We start from the raw sequence: 17025 nt of genomic DNA on the forward strand, positions 1-17025 counted from the left end.
TATGTATGTATGTATGTATATGTATGTACGTATGCATGTATGTATATATATGTATGTATGTATATATGTATGTATGTATGCAGCACTGTTTGTCTACGTTTCATAAAATTGTTAAGAATAATTGTGTATAGATTTTCAATTGGGGATACATTTTATTTTATTTTTTAAAAATAAACTCTCAGGACTACAATTGCAGGGTCATTCAGGAGGTACATACTTTATTTAAAAATTTTAGTTTTTTCTTTTTTATTTATTGTGTGTAGAGAGAGGTGCATGTCGCATGTGTGTGTGTGTGTGTGTGTGTGTGTGTGTGTGTGCGTGTGAATATAGAGAACAACTTTTGGTGTCATTCCTCAGGAGTGTTCTACCTCATTATTTGAGACACAGTCTGTTTTGGGAACCTGGGCTCCAATGGGGAAAGTCTTGTTAACTAATAATCTTTAAGAGGTGGGTCTTAGTTAAGGCGTGGCTTCATTGGGACCCAGGTAAAAAGTTGTGCACCTCTGTATATGTGTTCTCTGTGCCTTTTTCCTGCTGGGCATTGCTGTGTTTGGGTTTCTCGTTTCCTGTTTCATGAGTTTTTTTTCCCTTATAATAAATAAAATATAATTGTTTTATCCTTAAAAAAAAAAGAATTGGCTATTTGCAGTGTTTTTCATGCACTATTTCCTCAGTGCTTACTAGTTTAAAATTATCTTCACTTTTTATTGTGTAGTTTATAAATGGGAGCTATCAGACTTGCTGTAGTATAATCATCATTTGATATTGCAAGATGGTGGAATATAAATAGCCTATGTTAATGAATCCCTTTCTACCATTAGGAAGAATAGAATGTTGGAGTAGCAAATTTTGCACTTGGTATTAGGACTTTGACTTCTAGATATGAGCTAGACCATTTTATAATGTCAAATGAAAAGCTATCTGCACTGCAGTGACACTAATTAAAGCTTACTTCTTACAATGCAGTAAGTTTGCACGCATGTTCATCCATGTATATAACATATTTATTATATCATCATGCTTAAGATTTACCTTGAAGATACCCACAATGCTATTTGCCACTTTCCTAAACATACTTCAAATGAATATATCATAGTAAACTTATAATCTGGGCTAAAATGTTTATTTGATAATATGTTTCTCATGAAATATTTTATTTTTATAAATGCTTTTAAAAATCGGAATTTTTCAGGTCAATTTTATAGACATCTAAAACAGATAAAAAGGTGATCAATGCAACTGTGTTCATATAGTGCTGTTTCTTAATGTGCTATAGAGTATCATCATACGAGAGCTTACGTTAGGAAAGATAGACATTCGCATGTGTTAGGAGGGGAAGGTGCTCAGGAAAGAAGCTGATGTGCTCTCATTTATATCCTACACGTGTAGACTGGAGCACGGCACCTGCTGATGTGGAACTGCGCCCTGAACAGACGTGAATGCTATGTAGAACTGTTCTTAGGAAGGCGGAGCACCAGTGGAGCCTGAAAGCAGTTTCTCTTCTATCTGCAGAGCCAAAGGCAGGAGCTGAGTACACAGGAGTCCATCTTCTCCTACTTAAAGGGAATTTCCTGAGATATTTAAGCTCAAGATGACACAAAGAGAGTATACTTAGACAGAAAAAAAAGTCATAGCTCTCCTCGTGATCACTAGTGAATCACTTCTAAGGATACATTGATATGCTTAAGAATCTCTATGAGATGCAGTAACATCATTTCTGGATTTTCAGTCATGACTTAATAGCTATGCAGAAATCACACGTTAAAATATACAGCATTGTTAATGTGGGTGACCTCATTTACTGAAATAAGTACTACTGCATTCAATATCTTTCTGAGAGAAACAAAATCAAGCAAACAGAAAGACAAAGGCATTTCTATCTACAAAGCAGTGGCCAGCACATTCTCTTGCACAATCATTAATCTCGCAGAAGGCCTCAAGACACAGGGTTTTCCAGAATTGGCTTCTAAATTTTCATATTGCTCTAAGGCCCTGTGTCTTCCGTAGAGGATCCCCACAACCACCAAAGCTGTCACTCTAAACATTAATAGGAAATTCCATCTGGAAAGTGAGTCATCAAACTGAGACTCCTGGTAATCAGAGAAACATAACCTTTGTCGTGGGGCCTATAAACACACACTGCTCTTCTTGCAAGAATGAATTAGACTGCCACGGCCTCTAAGGTGGGACACTTGTTATGTCCTTAGCAACATCTCCCAAGTCACTTCAAAGCACTAGGTTTATCCATTTTCTCTTGTGGCGCAGCACTATGAAATAGATTTCTGTTCTCTGTGAAGGAGAAACCGTAGCAGGCTTTCTTGGACTGCTAGCCCCAAACCATGACACAGAGACTTACTATTAATTATGAATACTTGCCATTAGCTTAGGCTTGTTCCTTGCTGCTTTTTAAAACTTAAATTAACCCTTTTAATTTAATTAATCTATGTGCTGCCACAGAGCTTGTTTACCTCATGTATGTATTGAGTACCCTACTTTCCTGCTTCCTGTGTCTGACTGGTAGGGTCTCACATGGCTGGCCCCTGGCTGACTGGCTCCCCTTTTCTCTCTGCTGCCAGCCCCATCTATCCCTCTTCTGCCTAGCTATTGTCTGTTCAGCTTTTTGTTAGACCAATCAGGTACATTAGGCAGGCAAGTTAAAAGAGCAGCACACTTTTACATAATTAAACAAATGCAGCATAAACAAGTGCAATACATCTTTACATAGTTAAATATTCTATTAAATAACAAGAAACAGATGCGAGTTCTTCTTTTGAAAGCCCCTGCAAAATCATCTAGGAAACAATATGTTAGTAGCTGGTGATCAGAAACTTCTTTTTCCTTATGTCCTTGTGTGGCACTCAGTCTGTACAGCATTTGTTCCGATACACAGGAATTACTACAGCACCTGATAAAGGAAACAATGCTGGCTCTGCACTAAAATGTGAGGGTTGGTACATGTGGACATATTTAAATATTGATCATAATGTGTGGATAAATACAGTATACACTTTGCATTCCTTGCTCGAAGTTCAGAAAGCATTACCTATTTAAGCTCTTAACATTTCTTTGAGGTAGGCAAGTCCAGACAGACTAAAATAAAAACAAAGAAGGTGGAGCTTGCTGCACATTTTTTACAAACAGTGGCTCAGTTACAGAGTTGGTGCTGGAAGTACAGGGTATTCTATCACTTCTTCAAGACGCACTTATTATCATCAAGTTCACAATGGCATTGTTTTCTGAAATAATCAGTATATTATCTTATTTTTCCTCTTGACATGTACTAGTAACTTGAAGCACAGAAAAGAGATGGAAGTTTCAGAATAACTTATACATCACAGAATGAAAGCAATGTAAGAACTTAATAATTTTCAATTACATACAATACACATCCTACCAAAATTATACAAAACAATCATTATGTTACACATTTATATCCATACAGAAGCACATTTAATACATCAATTAATAATATAATATATGAACAAATGCAATAGTGGATAGATAACTGTGGCTATCCCCATTTATTTCTAAAACAAACATTTCAGTTATGATGGGTCAGGATCTGTGTCAAAAGAACAGGCTTTTTAAATTAAAGCTGGCAAAAATGTTTACTAACATTTGATAATAGTGTTTACTAAATAGGATTTTTCCAAATTTTAACATGGTAATTTATTTTATAAATATTTATGGGGCTCCTACATGTTCCAGACAGAGTTTGGGTGCAGAGGACATAACAGGAAGCTGATATACATGAGTACCTGTTCATGTGAAGCCTGTATTCTACCATTCAAAGATATCAAAGAAACAAATGCTCTAGATGTGAAGTGTGCCAGATGCCATTGTGCTAGGGAAACAGAGGAGCAAGGGAGGCCATGAGAACAACAGAGTCAACAGGCTGGAAAGGAAGGGTGGGGAGTTCTCCTTAGAGAGGCCAAGGAGAGCCTTGCCAATATGAGCGACATTCTCATTACAAAGAATATCTGTCATTCCATTTTTCCCTCAAATGGCAAAGGAAAGGATGACACAGACAGGTGATACACAATCTGAGAGAAATCTATCAAACAACAAAGTTGGATCTATTTGAAGGTGGTGTAAAACATCTATAACAAATCCGAGTTGCTCCACCTGTCTGTTTCCTGAATTAGACTACAGGATATTAGTGGTCATGACTTACCATATGATTCTGTTATAAGGTAAGTTAGTACTCACATTTTACTAAAATTGAGACTTAAATAGCTATTTACCATCACATGGCTAAACAGAGATCCAAGTGTTACCCAAGATCCTGAGCACCTACATTGTAGTTATAATGCTATTAGTACTAATAGTTTAGAAAAAAGTAAATTTGGATTGTTATTTTTATAATAACTCTAGTCATTATTAAAATGTAGCCAAATGTTTGAGGAGAATGAAAGCTCCCAGGTTGAATCGCAGAGTACATGTGCAAAGGAAAACCACAGCATCTTCTGGAATGTGTACACACGTTACAGGAAAAACATTCAGGGCCTGGCCAGCTGTTTCCCAAATACATAACAAAGGGAGCTCGTTAGTGATTTAAAGCCGTTGTACAATTAATGTACCACATGTGACTTTTCAGGAGGAGGACGGGCTACGGAGGGTGAACAAATCAACTGAGCCAATGTAGTAAGACTGCAGAGAAAAAGTGTATGCAAGAGAGAGAGACCTGTAGGATTGTAAGTGTGATCAGCCACTGAGGAGGACATCAGGTAATTTTAAAGTATATACAGGTAGATGGAAGGTAATGCCACTGAGTGAGAGAAGGAGAATGAGTGTGAGAAAGATAGTGAATCTTGTTTTACACACTGAAGTGCCTGTCTCACTAGTTAGCTAGTGGAAATACGGTTTTGTATTTTTTGGAGAGAGTTAGCTAGATTAGGCTGTTAATGGTTCAGAACTGTTAGCAGAAGCCAAGGGACATAGGAGAAGGAACATGAGGCAGTGTGATGGGGCCAAGGAGGGGCGATGAAGAGTGGGGAAAAGGCTATCAGGGCAGATAGAGAATGCAGAAATAAACAGCGAGTCCACCGAATCCCTCTGGTTAACACACCTCAGGGGCAGTTCCACAGGTGATGGCGTTCTATCGCGTTATGAAACATATCCCTTGAAGATGCGGAAAGATAGCAAAGTCCTGGTCTTCCCCTTCAGCTTAACTGCTGCCAGTATCAAACTAACATTTCCTAGAAGTTTTCTGTTGTTGGGGGTTTTTACTCTTTGCTCTTTTGGGAGCGCCTGCCATGAAGCTCCCAAATAAATCACACAGAAGGGCTTATTCTTTCTTATAAATGCTTGGCCTTAGCTCGGTCTTAGTTTTTTGGCAGCTTTTATTGACTTAAATTATTCCATCTGTCTTTTACCTCTGGGCTTTTACCTTTTTCTATTTTTGTGTATATTTTCTTTCCTTCTTATTTCATGTCTGGCTGGGTGGCTGGGCACGGAGTCCTCCTCTTCTTGTCCTCTTGCTCCTCCCAGGTTGCTCCTCCCGTTTATTCTCTCTGCCTGACAGCCCCACCTACTCTTTCTCCTACCTTGCTACTTGCCATTCAGTTCTTTATTAAACCAATCAGGTGTTTTAGACAGGCAAAGTAACACAGCTTCACAAAGTTAAACAAATGTAACATAAAAGAATGCAAAACATCTTCATACCATTAAACAAATGTTCTACAGGATAAACAAATAGAACACATTTTAAAATGATATTTTACAACAGTTTTCATCTAAATAGTTGTATAAACATGAAGCAGAGAATCAAAATGGGAAATGTTCTAAGGGCATCTTTAAAGGTGAGGGAATTCACTCGCTGTTTTTCTTTTTTTTTCTTTTGGCCTACATTTAAGGAGCCTTCATATTCTCCACCACCGTGAATCTAGTCACAAAACCTGTGCTCTCATTTTATGGAAATAGGACGTTTAAACAATTATATATTCCTTCTTATAAACTTCTTATTCTGAACTAATTTTAGATTTACAAAGCTAATGTTACAAAGGTGTCAGCCAGGTGGTGGTGGATGCCTTTATTCCCAGTACTTGGGAGACAGAGGCAGAGGAAGGTGGATCTCTGTAAGTTTGAGGCCAGCCTGGACTGCAGAGCAAATTCCAGGACAACAAGGGATATACAGAGAAACTCTGCCTTAAACAAACAAACAAACAAAAAAGTGCTACCAAGGTAATGCAGACAGTATGTACTTTACCCAGCTTTGCACATTATCATCTTACAACCATGGACCACTGGTCACAACTAATGCTGAAGATCTTCACTAGGAATTGTTCACATTTCACCATCTACCTATCCATGACATCTTTCCATTTCAGGACACACACCAGGATAATAATTATTTTGTCATATATCCTTAGTCTTCTCTGATATGTGTTAATTTCTTAATAGACAGACAGAGAGACTGACAGGCAATATTACATTTTGCTTCAGATCTGGCTGAAGATATTGGCTCATCAGAAAAAGCTACAATGGAGCCAGTTGGATACCAAAAAAGGGCTTAGGGATCCATGAGTTCCCCTACATCCAAATGAATAAGTCCTAAATTTGATTTTCAAAGGAGGTGCTTTTTCAAATGAGACATTTATAGTATATGTAAAATAAAAACCATCATAAAATATTGTATACCTATATCCAATATGGGTAATTGTTGGCTGTAACTAGTCTAAAATGCACATCATTTGCTGATGTGTAATAGCAATACATCTACACGGAGGGAAGAATATGAAAGAAGGATAACCTATAATTTTTAATATATGCTTCATGGTAGTGGAGAAATCAAATCCAGACATAATTAACTAACACAAAAACTATTCCTACCATATACACATCACAAGTCAGTATTTTCTCAGGTTATGAAATGAGTAAACATTAAGTTTATATATAAGCTTTTATTTTTATATAGTATTTACATATGATTGAATAGAATATAGATATTCCCAATACCTATTCAGTAGCCTTCATTATTTTATTAAATTACCTAGAGCAGTATGGCAAAGGATAAAGTGTTCTTGAGTTTTAGCCTATAAAACCAGTACAGTATGAAATTGCTAAAAACACAGAAATAAATTAATATAAAACTTATTGGTTGATTGATTTATTATTGATATAAAATCTATATTTAAAATATCATCAGTTGTTTTCTCATCAATTTGGGCTATAGAGTGAAACTCTGTCTCAAAAAAAGAAAGAAAAAATAGGGAGGAAAGAGGAAAAAGGAAAGGACAAAAGACAAAAAGGGAAAAGAGAAAGAGGGAGGACAAGAAGAAGGAGAAGGAAGAGGAAAAGGGGGAGAAAATGTTGGATACAGAGGTTCACGTATGTAAGCTCAATACTCAGAGGTTTAGGTAAGGTTTAAGTTTGCTCTAAGGTTTGAGATGAGTGTGTAATACACAGCAAGCTACAAGTCAGTCTGGACTCCAGTCTGATGTCTTAGCTCAGTAAACAAGAGAAATATATGTGAGGTTGATGCAAAAATATATTGGTATTGGAAGCCATCAAATTACTGTCCTGCAATACCAGTAAATACCTTAAGGATACCTATCCTCTCATTCTCTTCTACTGTGGGTGTATTCCTGCTTCATTCTAAGAATGTGTACATTATTGTCTTTGGTGCTTGGAGCCACAACTTCCAATGTTTCCTATTGAATAGCATGGTTTAGGTCTCGTGCTTAATCACAGCACTAGAAAATAAGTGTTTTTGAAGACTCATTCATATCAGATGTCATCCTGATAAATGAATTATTCATGAGTCTGTTAAGATAAGGAATGCTGCAGCATGAAAGCAAAGCATTAAAACTCACATGCATCAAAGAAACCTTCTGTGGAAGGATAGGACTCGAGGGCAATTGGGTTTGAAATAAAGATAATTCATGCAATTTTTCTTCAATTAGTCTCATATTCTAGATAGTAAACTCCTTCAGGCTAAGAACAATATTGAATTCAAATTCTGCAAAGTTCAATGTTATATGGTATAACCCTAAGTTTAACTACACTGGGTACCTCATTTATCTACAGTATAATTAAAATTTTATTTTGCAGTAGGTTCTTGTATTTTTGTGACAAATTTCTATTTAAAAATTAATAAGAAGTAAATCAAATAGAAAATGTGTTTTATTAAGAGAAGCAAAAAGGATTATTTGGAGGAAGAAAATTTTAAACATTGTCATGACCTCATGCTGAGATAGAAGAATAGATGCGGAGAATATTGTATTATTTTCCTTTCTAATGTTCACCTCCTGCTATTTCATCAAATCAAAACAATCCATGATATACTTCCACTTTTAGAAAAAATCCAATAGAAACCCATAGAAACTGTATTTCCTCAAATTTAATACATGGTAATATAATAGTAACCAAAAATGAAATAGGACAAGCACAGCAATATGCTGGAGGGAAGGTTATGTGAATGTGGTTTCTGCCTAAAATATTACTGTACAGATCCAACACTTTTTCTTCTTATAGCAGTGTGAAATAATATGCTATGTGATGAGACAAGGGAAGAGAATGATGGAGCCATTGTGATAAGGCATGTGACGACAGATAGGATCTCTCAACAAGAACTGTGATCCTGTGTGCACCAACCTAATACACAAAATAACAAAAGAATGACTAAAGGGAAAGAAGCAAACACAACATGGAATCCCCAGACAGAGGGATTAATCTATATTTCCAGAGAAGAATGGACAAAACACTGTTTCATCCACAAGTGTGCAACATGTAGAAACCCATGAACTACTGATCCCTGCAATTATTAGCTTATATTTTCAGACTGTCCTTGGCTACAAGTACAGACAGTATAAGCACAGCTGTAGACAGACTACCATCATCATGCTTTTCAGCCTGGATAACAGCTACTTCAACAAGTCTTCACCATGGGAAACACAGAGGTGTGAGTGTACAAGAAGTTAACATTGGATGTTTTCCTCAATCACCATCTACCTTATTTTCTGGGACAAAGATTTCTTCCTAAATCTGAGCTCACTATTCTGCTAGGCTGTCTGGCTTGAATTCTCCTGCCACTGCCTCCGCAATGCTAAGGATAAACTCTTAGCATTATAATAAATATAATGCCTATAATCCTCAAGATTATAGAAACATGCCAACAAACACTGTTTTTACATCGTATCGGGGATCTAATTTAGGTCCTCGAGCTCGTGCAGCCATCTGAACAATCTCCCCACTCTCTAAGCATATTTCTTAAAATATTAAAATAATAATTGTCTCTTCCATCATAACCTTCTCAAACTGTCTTGACTGGCTCACTGAAACCGAGGAAGCTCAGAATAAGCCACCGCAACTTATATAGACCACTCTAGCATGCTGAATATTTACATTAGAGACACGCAAAAAACTCGGTACAAAAAGATGTCTCTGGCCTTCACAGTGTTTCTTCTTCTTCTTCTTCTTCTTCTTCTTCTTCTTCTTCTTCTTCTTCTTCTTCTTCTTCTTCTTCTTCTTCTTCTTCTTCTTCTTCTTCTTCTTCATCTTCTTCTTAATATTATTATTATTTTTATTTTTATTAAAAATTTCTGCCTCCTCCCCACATCCCATTTCCCTCCCCCTCCCCCACTCCCCTTCTTTTCCCTCTCCAGTCCAAAGAGCAGTGAGGGTTCCCTGCCCTGTGGGAAGTCGAAGGTGCTCCCCCCTCCATCCAGGTCCAGGCAGGTGAGCATCCAAAGAGACTCGGCTCCCACAAAGCCAGTACGTGCAGTAGGATCAAAACCCAGTGCCATTGTCCTTGGCTTCTCAGTCAGCCCTCATTGACCATGATCCAGCAATACCACTCCTGGGAATATACCCAAGAGATGCCCTATCATACTACAAAAGCATTTGTTCAACTATGTGCATAGCAGCATTATTTGTAATAGCCAGAACCTGGAAACAACCTAGATGCCCTTCTATGGAAGAATGGATAAAGAAAGTGTGGAATATATACATATTAGAGTACTACATAAAAAACAATGACATCTTGAATTTTCATCCATGCAAATGGATGGAAATAGAAAACACTATCCTGAGTGAGGTGACCCAGACCCAAAAAGATGAACATGGGATGTACTCACTCATAATTGGTTTCTAGCTATAAATAAAGGACATCGAGCCTATAATTTGTGATCCTAGAGAAGTTAAATAAGAAAGTGAACCCAAAGAAAAACATATAGTTATCCTCCTGGATATTGGAAGTAGACAAGATTGCTGGGCAAAAATTGGGAACTTGGGGGTGGGGGTAGGATGGGGGTAAGGGGAGATGGAGAGAGAAAAGTGAGTAGGGGAGGATGGGGACAGCTTGGGGGAATGGGATGGTTGGGATGGAGGAAGGGTGGATATGGGAGCAGGGAAGTATATATCTTAATTAAGGGAGCCATTTTAGGGTTGGCAAGAGACTTGACTCTAAAGGGCTTCCCAGGTGTCCATGGAGATGTCCCCAGCTAGTTCCTTGGGCAGCTGAGGAGAGGGAGCCTGAAATGGTCCGATCCTATAGCCATACTGATGAATATCTTGCATATCACCATAGAACCTTCATCTGGCAATGGATGAAGATAGAGACAAAGCTTCACAGTGTTCTTAAAAACAATTACTTAGTCCCTTGTAGAAGAGGGAACATACAGCTCATCCCCAAAGATAAGAAGAATAAAAGAATTTTGCACGGTGGTGGATAAGGTACTAATAAAATATGCCTATGCACATAATTTAGGTGTTTTCCCACAATTAATATTCTTTGTCCATTCTGTTGCCAAGAAAGCAGATCCATGCTTTGCTTACCCATCACCAGAGATTGCTCCCATAGATGATGGGAACAAATAAAGAGACCTAAAGCTAAACATTATGAAGGAAGTGAGAGACCTTGGAACACTTAGCCCTAAATGGGATGTCTCCATCAATTCCTTCCCTCAGGGTTCAGGGTGCTCTGTGGAAGAGGAGACAGTAAAAGAGTAAGAGCCAGGGGGATGGAGGACACTTAGAAAACAGGGCCCCCTATCAACAGGATCAAAGCTCACATGAACTCACAGAGACTGAAGCAGCACGCACAGGGCTTGCATAGGTGTGGTCCAGATGGAGGTCCTTGGAGCTGAAAGGAGAAACGGACACACAGCTCCTTTCCTAACCGGAAGCTATCTCCAATTGATAGCCACTTGCAAAGGAAACACTCAGTTTTCTCTAGGGGCACCTCACTGGGGAAACAAAGTACTCTTAAGGGTAGGCTCCATGTCAGGAAGGTAAATAACAAAGACAAAACAAACTCAGTAACATCTTTGTCTCATAATGCTGCCAGAGTTATTTTTTAACCATATAAATCTTTTGCACATATATTATGACTATCAGTTTTGTGCTTTTCGGTATTCCTGGGTGAGTGAATGTGTGTGTCTCTCTGCCTATGTGGTTTTTTTTTTATGCTTTTTCTTTGGCTCCTTCTATTGTCTGGTTGTTTTGTCCTATTTTGGCTTGTTTGTTTTGTTTTACCTTATTTTATTTTACTATTATTCCTTAGGTGCCTATGTTTTACTGAGAGACAGAATGGTGTAGATCTGGAAAGAAGGGGAGGTGAGGAGGAACTGGGAGGAGGAGGAGGAAGGGAAACCTTAATCTGAATATATTGTATGAAAAATCTATTTCATTGAAAATCTTTGTCTAGCCTATTATTTAAGTAACTGTTCCTAAGTGCTACTTTGGGATTTCATATGTCTTCAATGATTCTCATGCTATGTAAAATCTCTATTAAATAAACGCACAAACTTTTATTCTATTGATCCAGCTCATGTTAATTTAATTCTCAGGCCTATCTGGGGCCCTGAAGAATGGACATGGTGTTTCCTGCCTTTACCAAGCTACCTGTCCTTGTTGTACAGTGTGGATTTTAAACTTGCTTTTCTTCTTTTCTGCTTAGCTCCTATTAGCCTGTCAGAGCCCCCCTGAAAAGCCTTCCTAGAACTGTTTCTCTTTATGTTCACAAAATATCAAACTCACCAAATATTTTGAGTGCCTCTTTATACAACGCACTACCATTAAGCCTCTAGCACCTGCACCTGATCCCAGCTTCCTGGGATGGATAGCAAAGATGTGAAAAAAAACTTGGTGCAAATAATTAGAAACAACAAAATGCTTTAAAGTGTTCAGCATACCCTGAAGGAGAAATAACGGGCTATATGGAAATGAGGAGGAGTGGACCCTAAGCTACATGGCAACTAAGGAAAGGCTGGCAAATCAGTCAAGGAAGGTTGAGGCAAGAAAACCAAAGCAAAACTAAACAAAACAGGATTTCAAATAAAGAGACAAACACACAGAATTACCTGGGGACAGAAGAGGAGGGAATATAGTAGATTTTAGGAGCTGTAAGAAAGACCCACCAAGTATAGAGCTGAAGATGCAGGTTCGGAGCATGCCAGAGGCTGTGGACACTAGGGCAGGTTTGAGTGCATTTTCCTCCACACTGCAGTTCATGCATGCCACTACCCAGCTGCAACTCCTTTGGCACTCAGTGCAAGAAGTCCAAGCTGTTCCCTGAAAATCCCAGAGCCAAACACATTCCTCCCAGAAACAACAGACCTAGGACCAGCACAGCTGGAAGACAAAGTCATTGCTATGAGTGCGCACTTGCTGGTCCTTAGCAGGTACCTCTTCCTCACTGATTGGATGTAATAATAATAATAGCAATTATTATTTGCTTATTTTGATACTTTCATTATTTTTTTCCAGATCATTTCTTTTACCTTAGTTTGGGAGTTTACTGTATATGGGGATCTTGTTGAGTTGAGATATAATTGTTTCTTTTGAAACACAATGACTAAACACTGTATTATAGATACTATTAATTATATAAAATGGGAATCACATAATTACGTTTCTATTTTTGATAATTTTTACAGAAGTGCTTGAAAAATAGAGATACAGTTGCAAAGATTGATAATTTTTTCTTAATAAACCCCAAATCAGCTATATGTGTTTAAAGTAGATAATTCTCAATTGGCTGTTTTCTTTTCTTTTTTTTTTAGTAAACAAATACTAAATTGTAGCAATTTACTGCTGAAAAATAGCACAAAATATTTAGTATAGTTCAGCAATGTTCACTGAATTGTTTTTGTTGTGTCTGCACATTGAACTACTTGCCAATTATGACAGTTAACAAGGTTTTTCTTCAAATAGAGAAGAAGATTTATTCTCTCAACTTAGAATATATATGCTGGAATAAATCTCTGAGGGACCTCATTGCTAAAGAATAATTTCTTATTAGAGTTGCTTCTCCCACACCATGCCTTCTGCCAGATGGATATTGGGTACTCTGAATAAACAACCCAGTGGATCAAGCCCAGTCCTCATTCTACACAGCAGACAGCGAACCCTCGTCCTCTCTTGCCAACCCATGGGTGGTAAAATAGAGAGATTCTGAGAGTGAAGTTGGCTGATGGTGGAAAAGGAGGAGAAATCCTTCATAGCTTTCCCTCTCTGCTGCAAAGGGTAAAAGGTACTGGTGGCAGCAATGCCCTCAAGGAAGCTTTGTGAAGACAAAGCCACACAGCATGTGAATGTAAATCAAGCAGAGTAAGGACCTGTCTGAGGCGTGCTTGCAGGCTTCCTTTCTGCAGTAGACTAACTATAGCAGATTAGCAAGCATTTGCTCATACTTGTGCTAGCAAAAGCATTCTAATATTCAAGGGTGTTTCCTTGGTGATAATACATATTGGCTTAACTTACTGCCCTTGCCAGACCAAACAATAAAAATTTATCATTCAATGCTTCAGTTGTAATTTTCTAGATGTTCATTTAAAGAAAGACCTAAAACAAATTTCTTACCACTTTAACATGTAATGAAAGTATAAGAAATGTAGGCTGTGTACTAACTAATTTAATTGAACATTTGTGTGATTGATGAAAATCATTAAAGAATACACAAATGCAAATCAGTAAAAGCCTTCTCTAGTTAAAATACAATAAAAGCAGTATTTTAATTTCGTTACATAAACTTTGCAATGATGGCTCATGTGCCAAATCAAGACCTTATCTGTTTTGTATACACAAGACACAACATTTAAATAGAAATATTACAAAACATGCAGAGCTCTACCTGGCAATAGTATGTGAGAGACGATGATGTGTTGATTACTTTAAGCTGGCAAAAATATCTGTTCGGATTACATGTGATCCAGTTCACTTATTTATAGTTCTAAGCCATCAATATTTGTGGTCTCTTATCTATGCACACTTATTTGTTTATCCTGCTCAGTTCAGATTTATGTGATACACAAGGAAAAAAAGGTGAAAACTCAAAAGTAACATCACAGAAATAAATAAATACACATGGTTTTTGGCACCTTGACTAGCAGACCTTCCTTTCCGATAAGGACACATCTTACCTGCAACTCTTTTTCTTCTATCTTCCTTTGGAGCACTTGAAGACACTTGGTAAAATCAGTATGATCTTGATCAGGAGTTGAAATAAGATCACAGCCCTATATGTTGAAGAGAGAAAGTTAAGAATAAGCTATGACTTCAGCACATGATCAAAAGGACAAGCTTCGAAAAAATAAAATAAATAAAGATAAGTTATCATTAGATAAATCCTACAAGGCTAGTACTACTCCCTCATTAGAATCAGCATCATTATCTTTGTACCTTTTTTCTTTCACATAAAGGGACACACCAGGAATGAAGTTACAATTATAAGATGATTATATCAATCATTTTCCCTAAGGAAAGTACATATTTAAACATGTAATCAGTCCTTCAGAGATACCGATGTGATAACATTCAAGATTAACATAAGTACTTTGTATTAATAAAATAAATTATATTCACAGTGAAATTACCTAAATTAAAATGAAAGTATTTCTTTCAAAACTACTTTCTTTAAGCAGACTTCATCATTTGAGTTACATAAATGGAAAAACTAGCATTGATATTGAACTAGAGGTTACATTTTATACTTTAGGTAAAATCTGGTTAGCTGTCCTGAAAGATTCCTTTAAAGTCCTGCTTCCCCGGATGAGGAGCAGCACAAAGAGCTTCCCTTGTGCACACATGTGTCTTGATTTATCCTTGAGACATTATGGAGGACGTTATGACTTCTTTGCCTTCGGTATAACTTCTCATCTTCAGGACACTGAAGCCTATTTCAGAGGACAAAGCCTGAAGAGTGCAATTCTTCATATCTTGTGAACGCAGATGGATAAAGAACCCGGGGTTCTGAAAAGATATCTTCTTTCCCAAAGTCATACAGAGTAAAGGTGTATAAAACAAGACCGGGATGGATCTCTATACTTCTTAATTCGGAATGAAACAATTCTTGCACTCCTGACAAGCAGCTGAGTAAGGGAAAGTTTAACATAACCCGGTGTATAGAGTTGCCATTCAAAGAGTTTTCAAGGATACAAAAACACCCATACGGACTTCTAAATTATTCTAAGAACCATCTCAGTAGATTTAAGGCTTCTTCTTTTACCTCAAGGTCTCTTTTAATGTGTCAAGCTCAAGCTGTGCGTTATTCATTTATGACTTCCTTACAATGAAGTGACCAGTGAAAAAATTAATTTCTCACCATTCAGAAATATATGATGCTCTAAAAGACACATATGTCATCTTTACAAGATCAAAGTCATAATTTCCTGACCCTAAAAGAACATTGAAATTTTCTATAATCACCAAGCAAGGGCATGAACAAGAGGCTGATCTAAAGCTAACAGTCTTAAAAAGAAAGACATATGCGAGTCACTTAGTGATATTAATAAAGTGACTGATAAGGCTGTCACCAACTACCATTATATGGAGAACTCCCTGAGGGTAGGAATTATGTTTCTTTCTGAACTGTTTCCCATTATGGCACCTGTCTGCTACACAGTAAGTATCTAATAAATATTTTCATGATGTTTATTTTTTTGAAATCTAGGAACATATTATATTAAATATGTTAAATGTAAGATATTTATAGATGTTTATAGAAATTTGTTTTGGCAGTAGGCTGAGGCAGCATCTTCTTGCTAACCATACCACACTTAAGAACTGAGATTTGTCTTTCTTTTTAAAATAGTGACAATAGAACAATTATGCAAAAAAAAGAAACCTCAACAGACAAATAAACAGTAATGAATGAGTAATGGACCAGTCTACCTTCCAGGCTGACCTCACACAGTTAGCAGACAGCGACAGAGAAAATGTCAATTCAGCAGAATAAAATCTAGAGCCACTACAATATCTTACAGATTAAAGAAGACCACAATTGACCTGATGACTCTTAGCTACACAGTAATATTCAGCAAGAGCATGGATACAAATATTCTGGTTATTGCCATGAAGAGGGACATGTTTATATCCATCTGAAAACAAAATGTCTTGTAATATTTCTTGAATCAGCTCAATGAGAATGGTACTTATTATTAGTATTTTTATCTCTGAAAGTTGGAAACACAGTGAATGAATTACCCAGGGCTAGTGAAGTCATGCATCTTAAAGACGAACCACTTCAATACCCATCATAATTTCTAACTATACTCTAAATATTTATCCTTATACACACAGATAAGTGTTGTTCTCCCCTTACATCAGAGGAACTTCCTTTAGCAACAGATGGCGACCATGACAGAGAGCACAACTGATCAAAACACAGAGGACAAGAGACTACGGTGCCTGGTTCAAAATGACACATCCACAACACAACTCCTGCATGTAAAGCTCAGGGATCTTTGCAGAAGAGGAGGGGGAAATATCGTAAGAGCCACAGAAGTAGGAAGTTTGCTGTGACGTGTGTGTCTTGTCTCACAAAAATGTCAGAGAAGCTACAAACAGGAAATCTCATTAACAAGGCTGCCTTACCAAGGCCCAAACAATGGTGACATCGCTAGACACGCTCATATAGAAGAAGGAAATCTCAAGGGCCTCAACCCTAGACAAAAACCATGGGCAACAGGGGGAGACTGAGAACAGGAGAAAGTCTTACCCATGGAAAAGCTTCCCGAAACCATTATCCAGTACTGAGTGGTAAGTCCTGAAATCATATACATACAAGTAAACATTTCAGAAATG

General features: G+C 37.4%; 1 protein-coding gene across 3 annotated transcripts in view; it reads right to left on the reverse strand.

The window, feature by feature from the left end:
* The window catches only part of Tpk1 (thiamin pyrophosphokinase 1), a 361699-nt gene that overhangs the window by 162298 nt on the left and 182376 nt on the right, over positions 1-17025 (reverse strand). For all 3 annotated transcript variants that reach the window (XM_075953689.1, XM_075953688.1, XM_075953687.1), the window contains one exon: positions 14364-14459. In XM_075953689.1, the coding sequence (XP_075809804.1) occupies positions 14364-14459 (96 nt within the window). The remainder of the gene's footprint in view (positions 1-14363; positions 14460-17025) is intronic.

This window comes from Microtus pennsylvanicus, chromosome 19, assembly GCF_037038515.1.
Source record: "Microtus pennsylvanicus isolate mMicPen1 chromosome 19, mMicPen1.hap1, whole genome shotgun sequence".
Classification (NCBI taxonomy): domain Eukaryota; kingdom Metazoa; phylum Chordata; class Mammalia; order Rodentia; family Cricetidae; genus Microtus; species Microtus pennsylvanicus.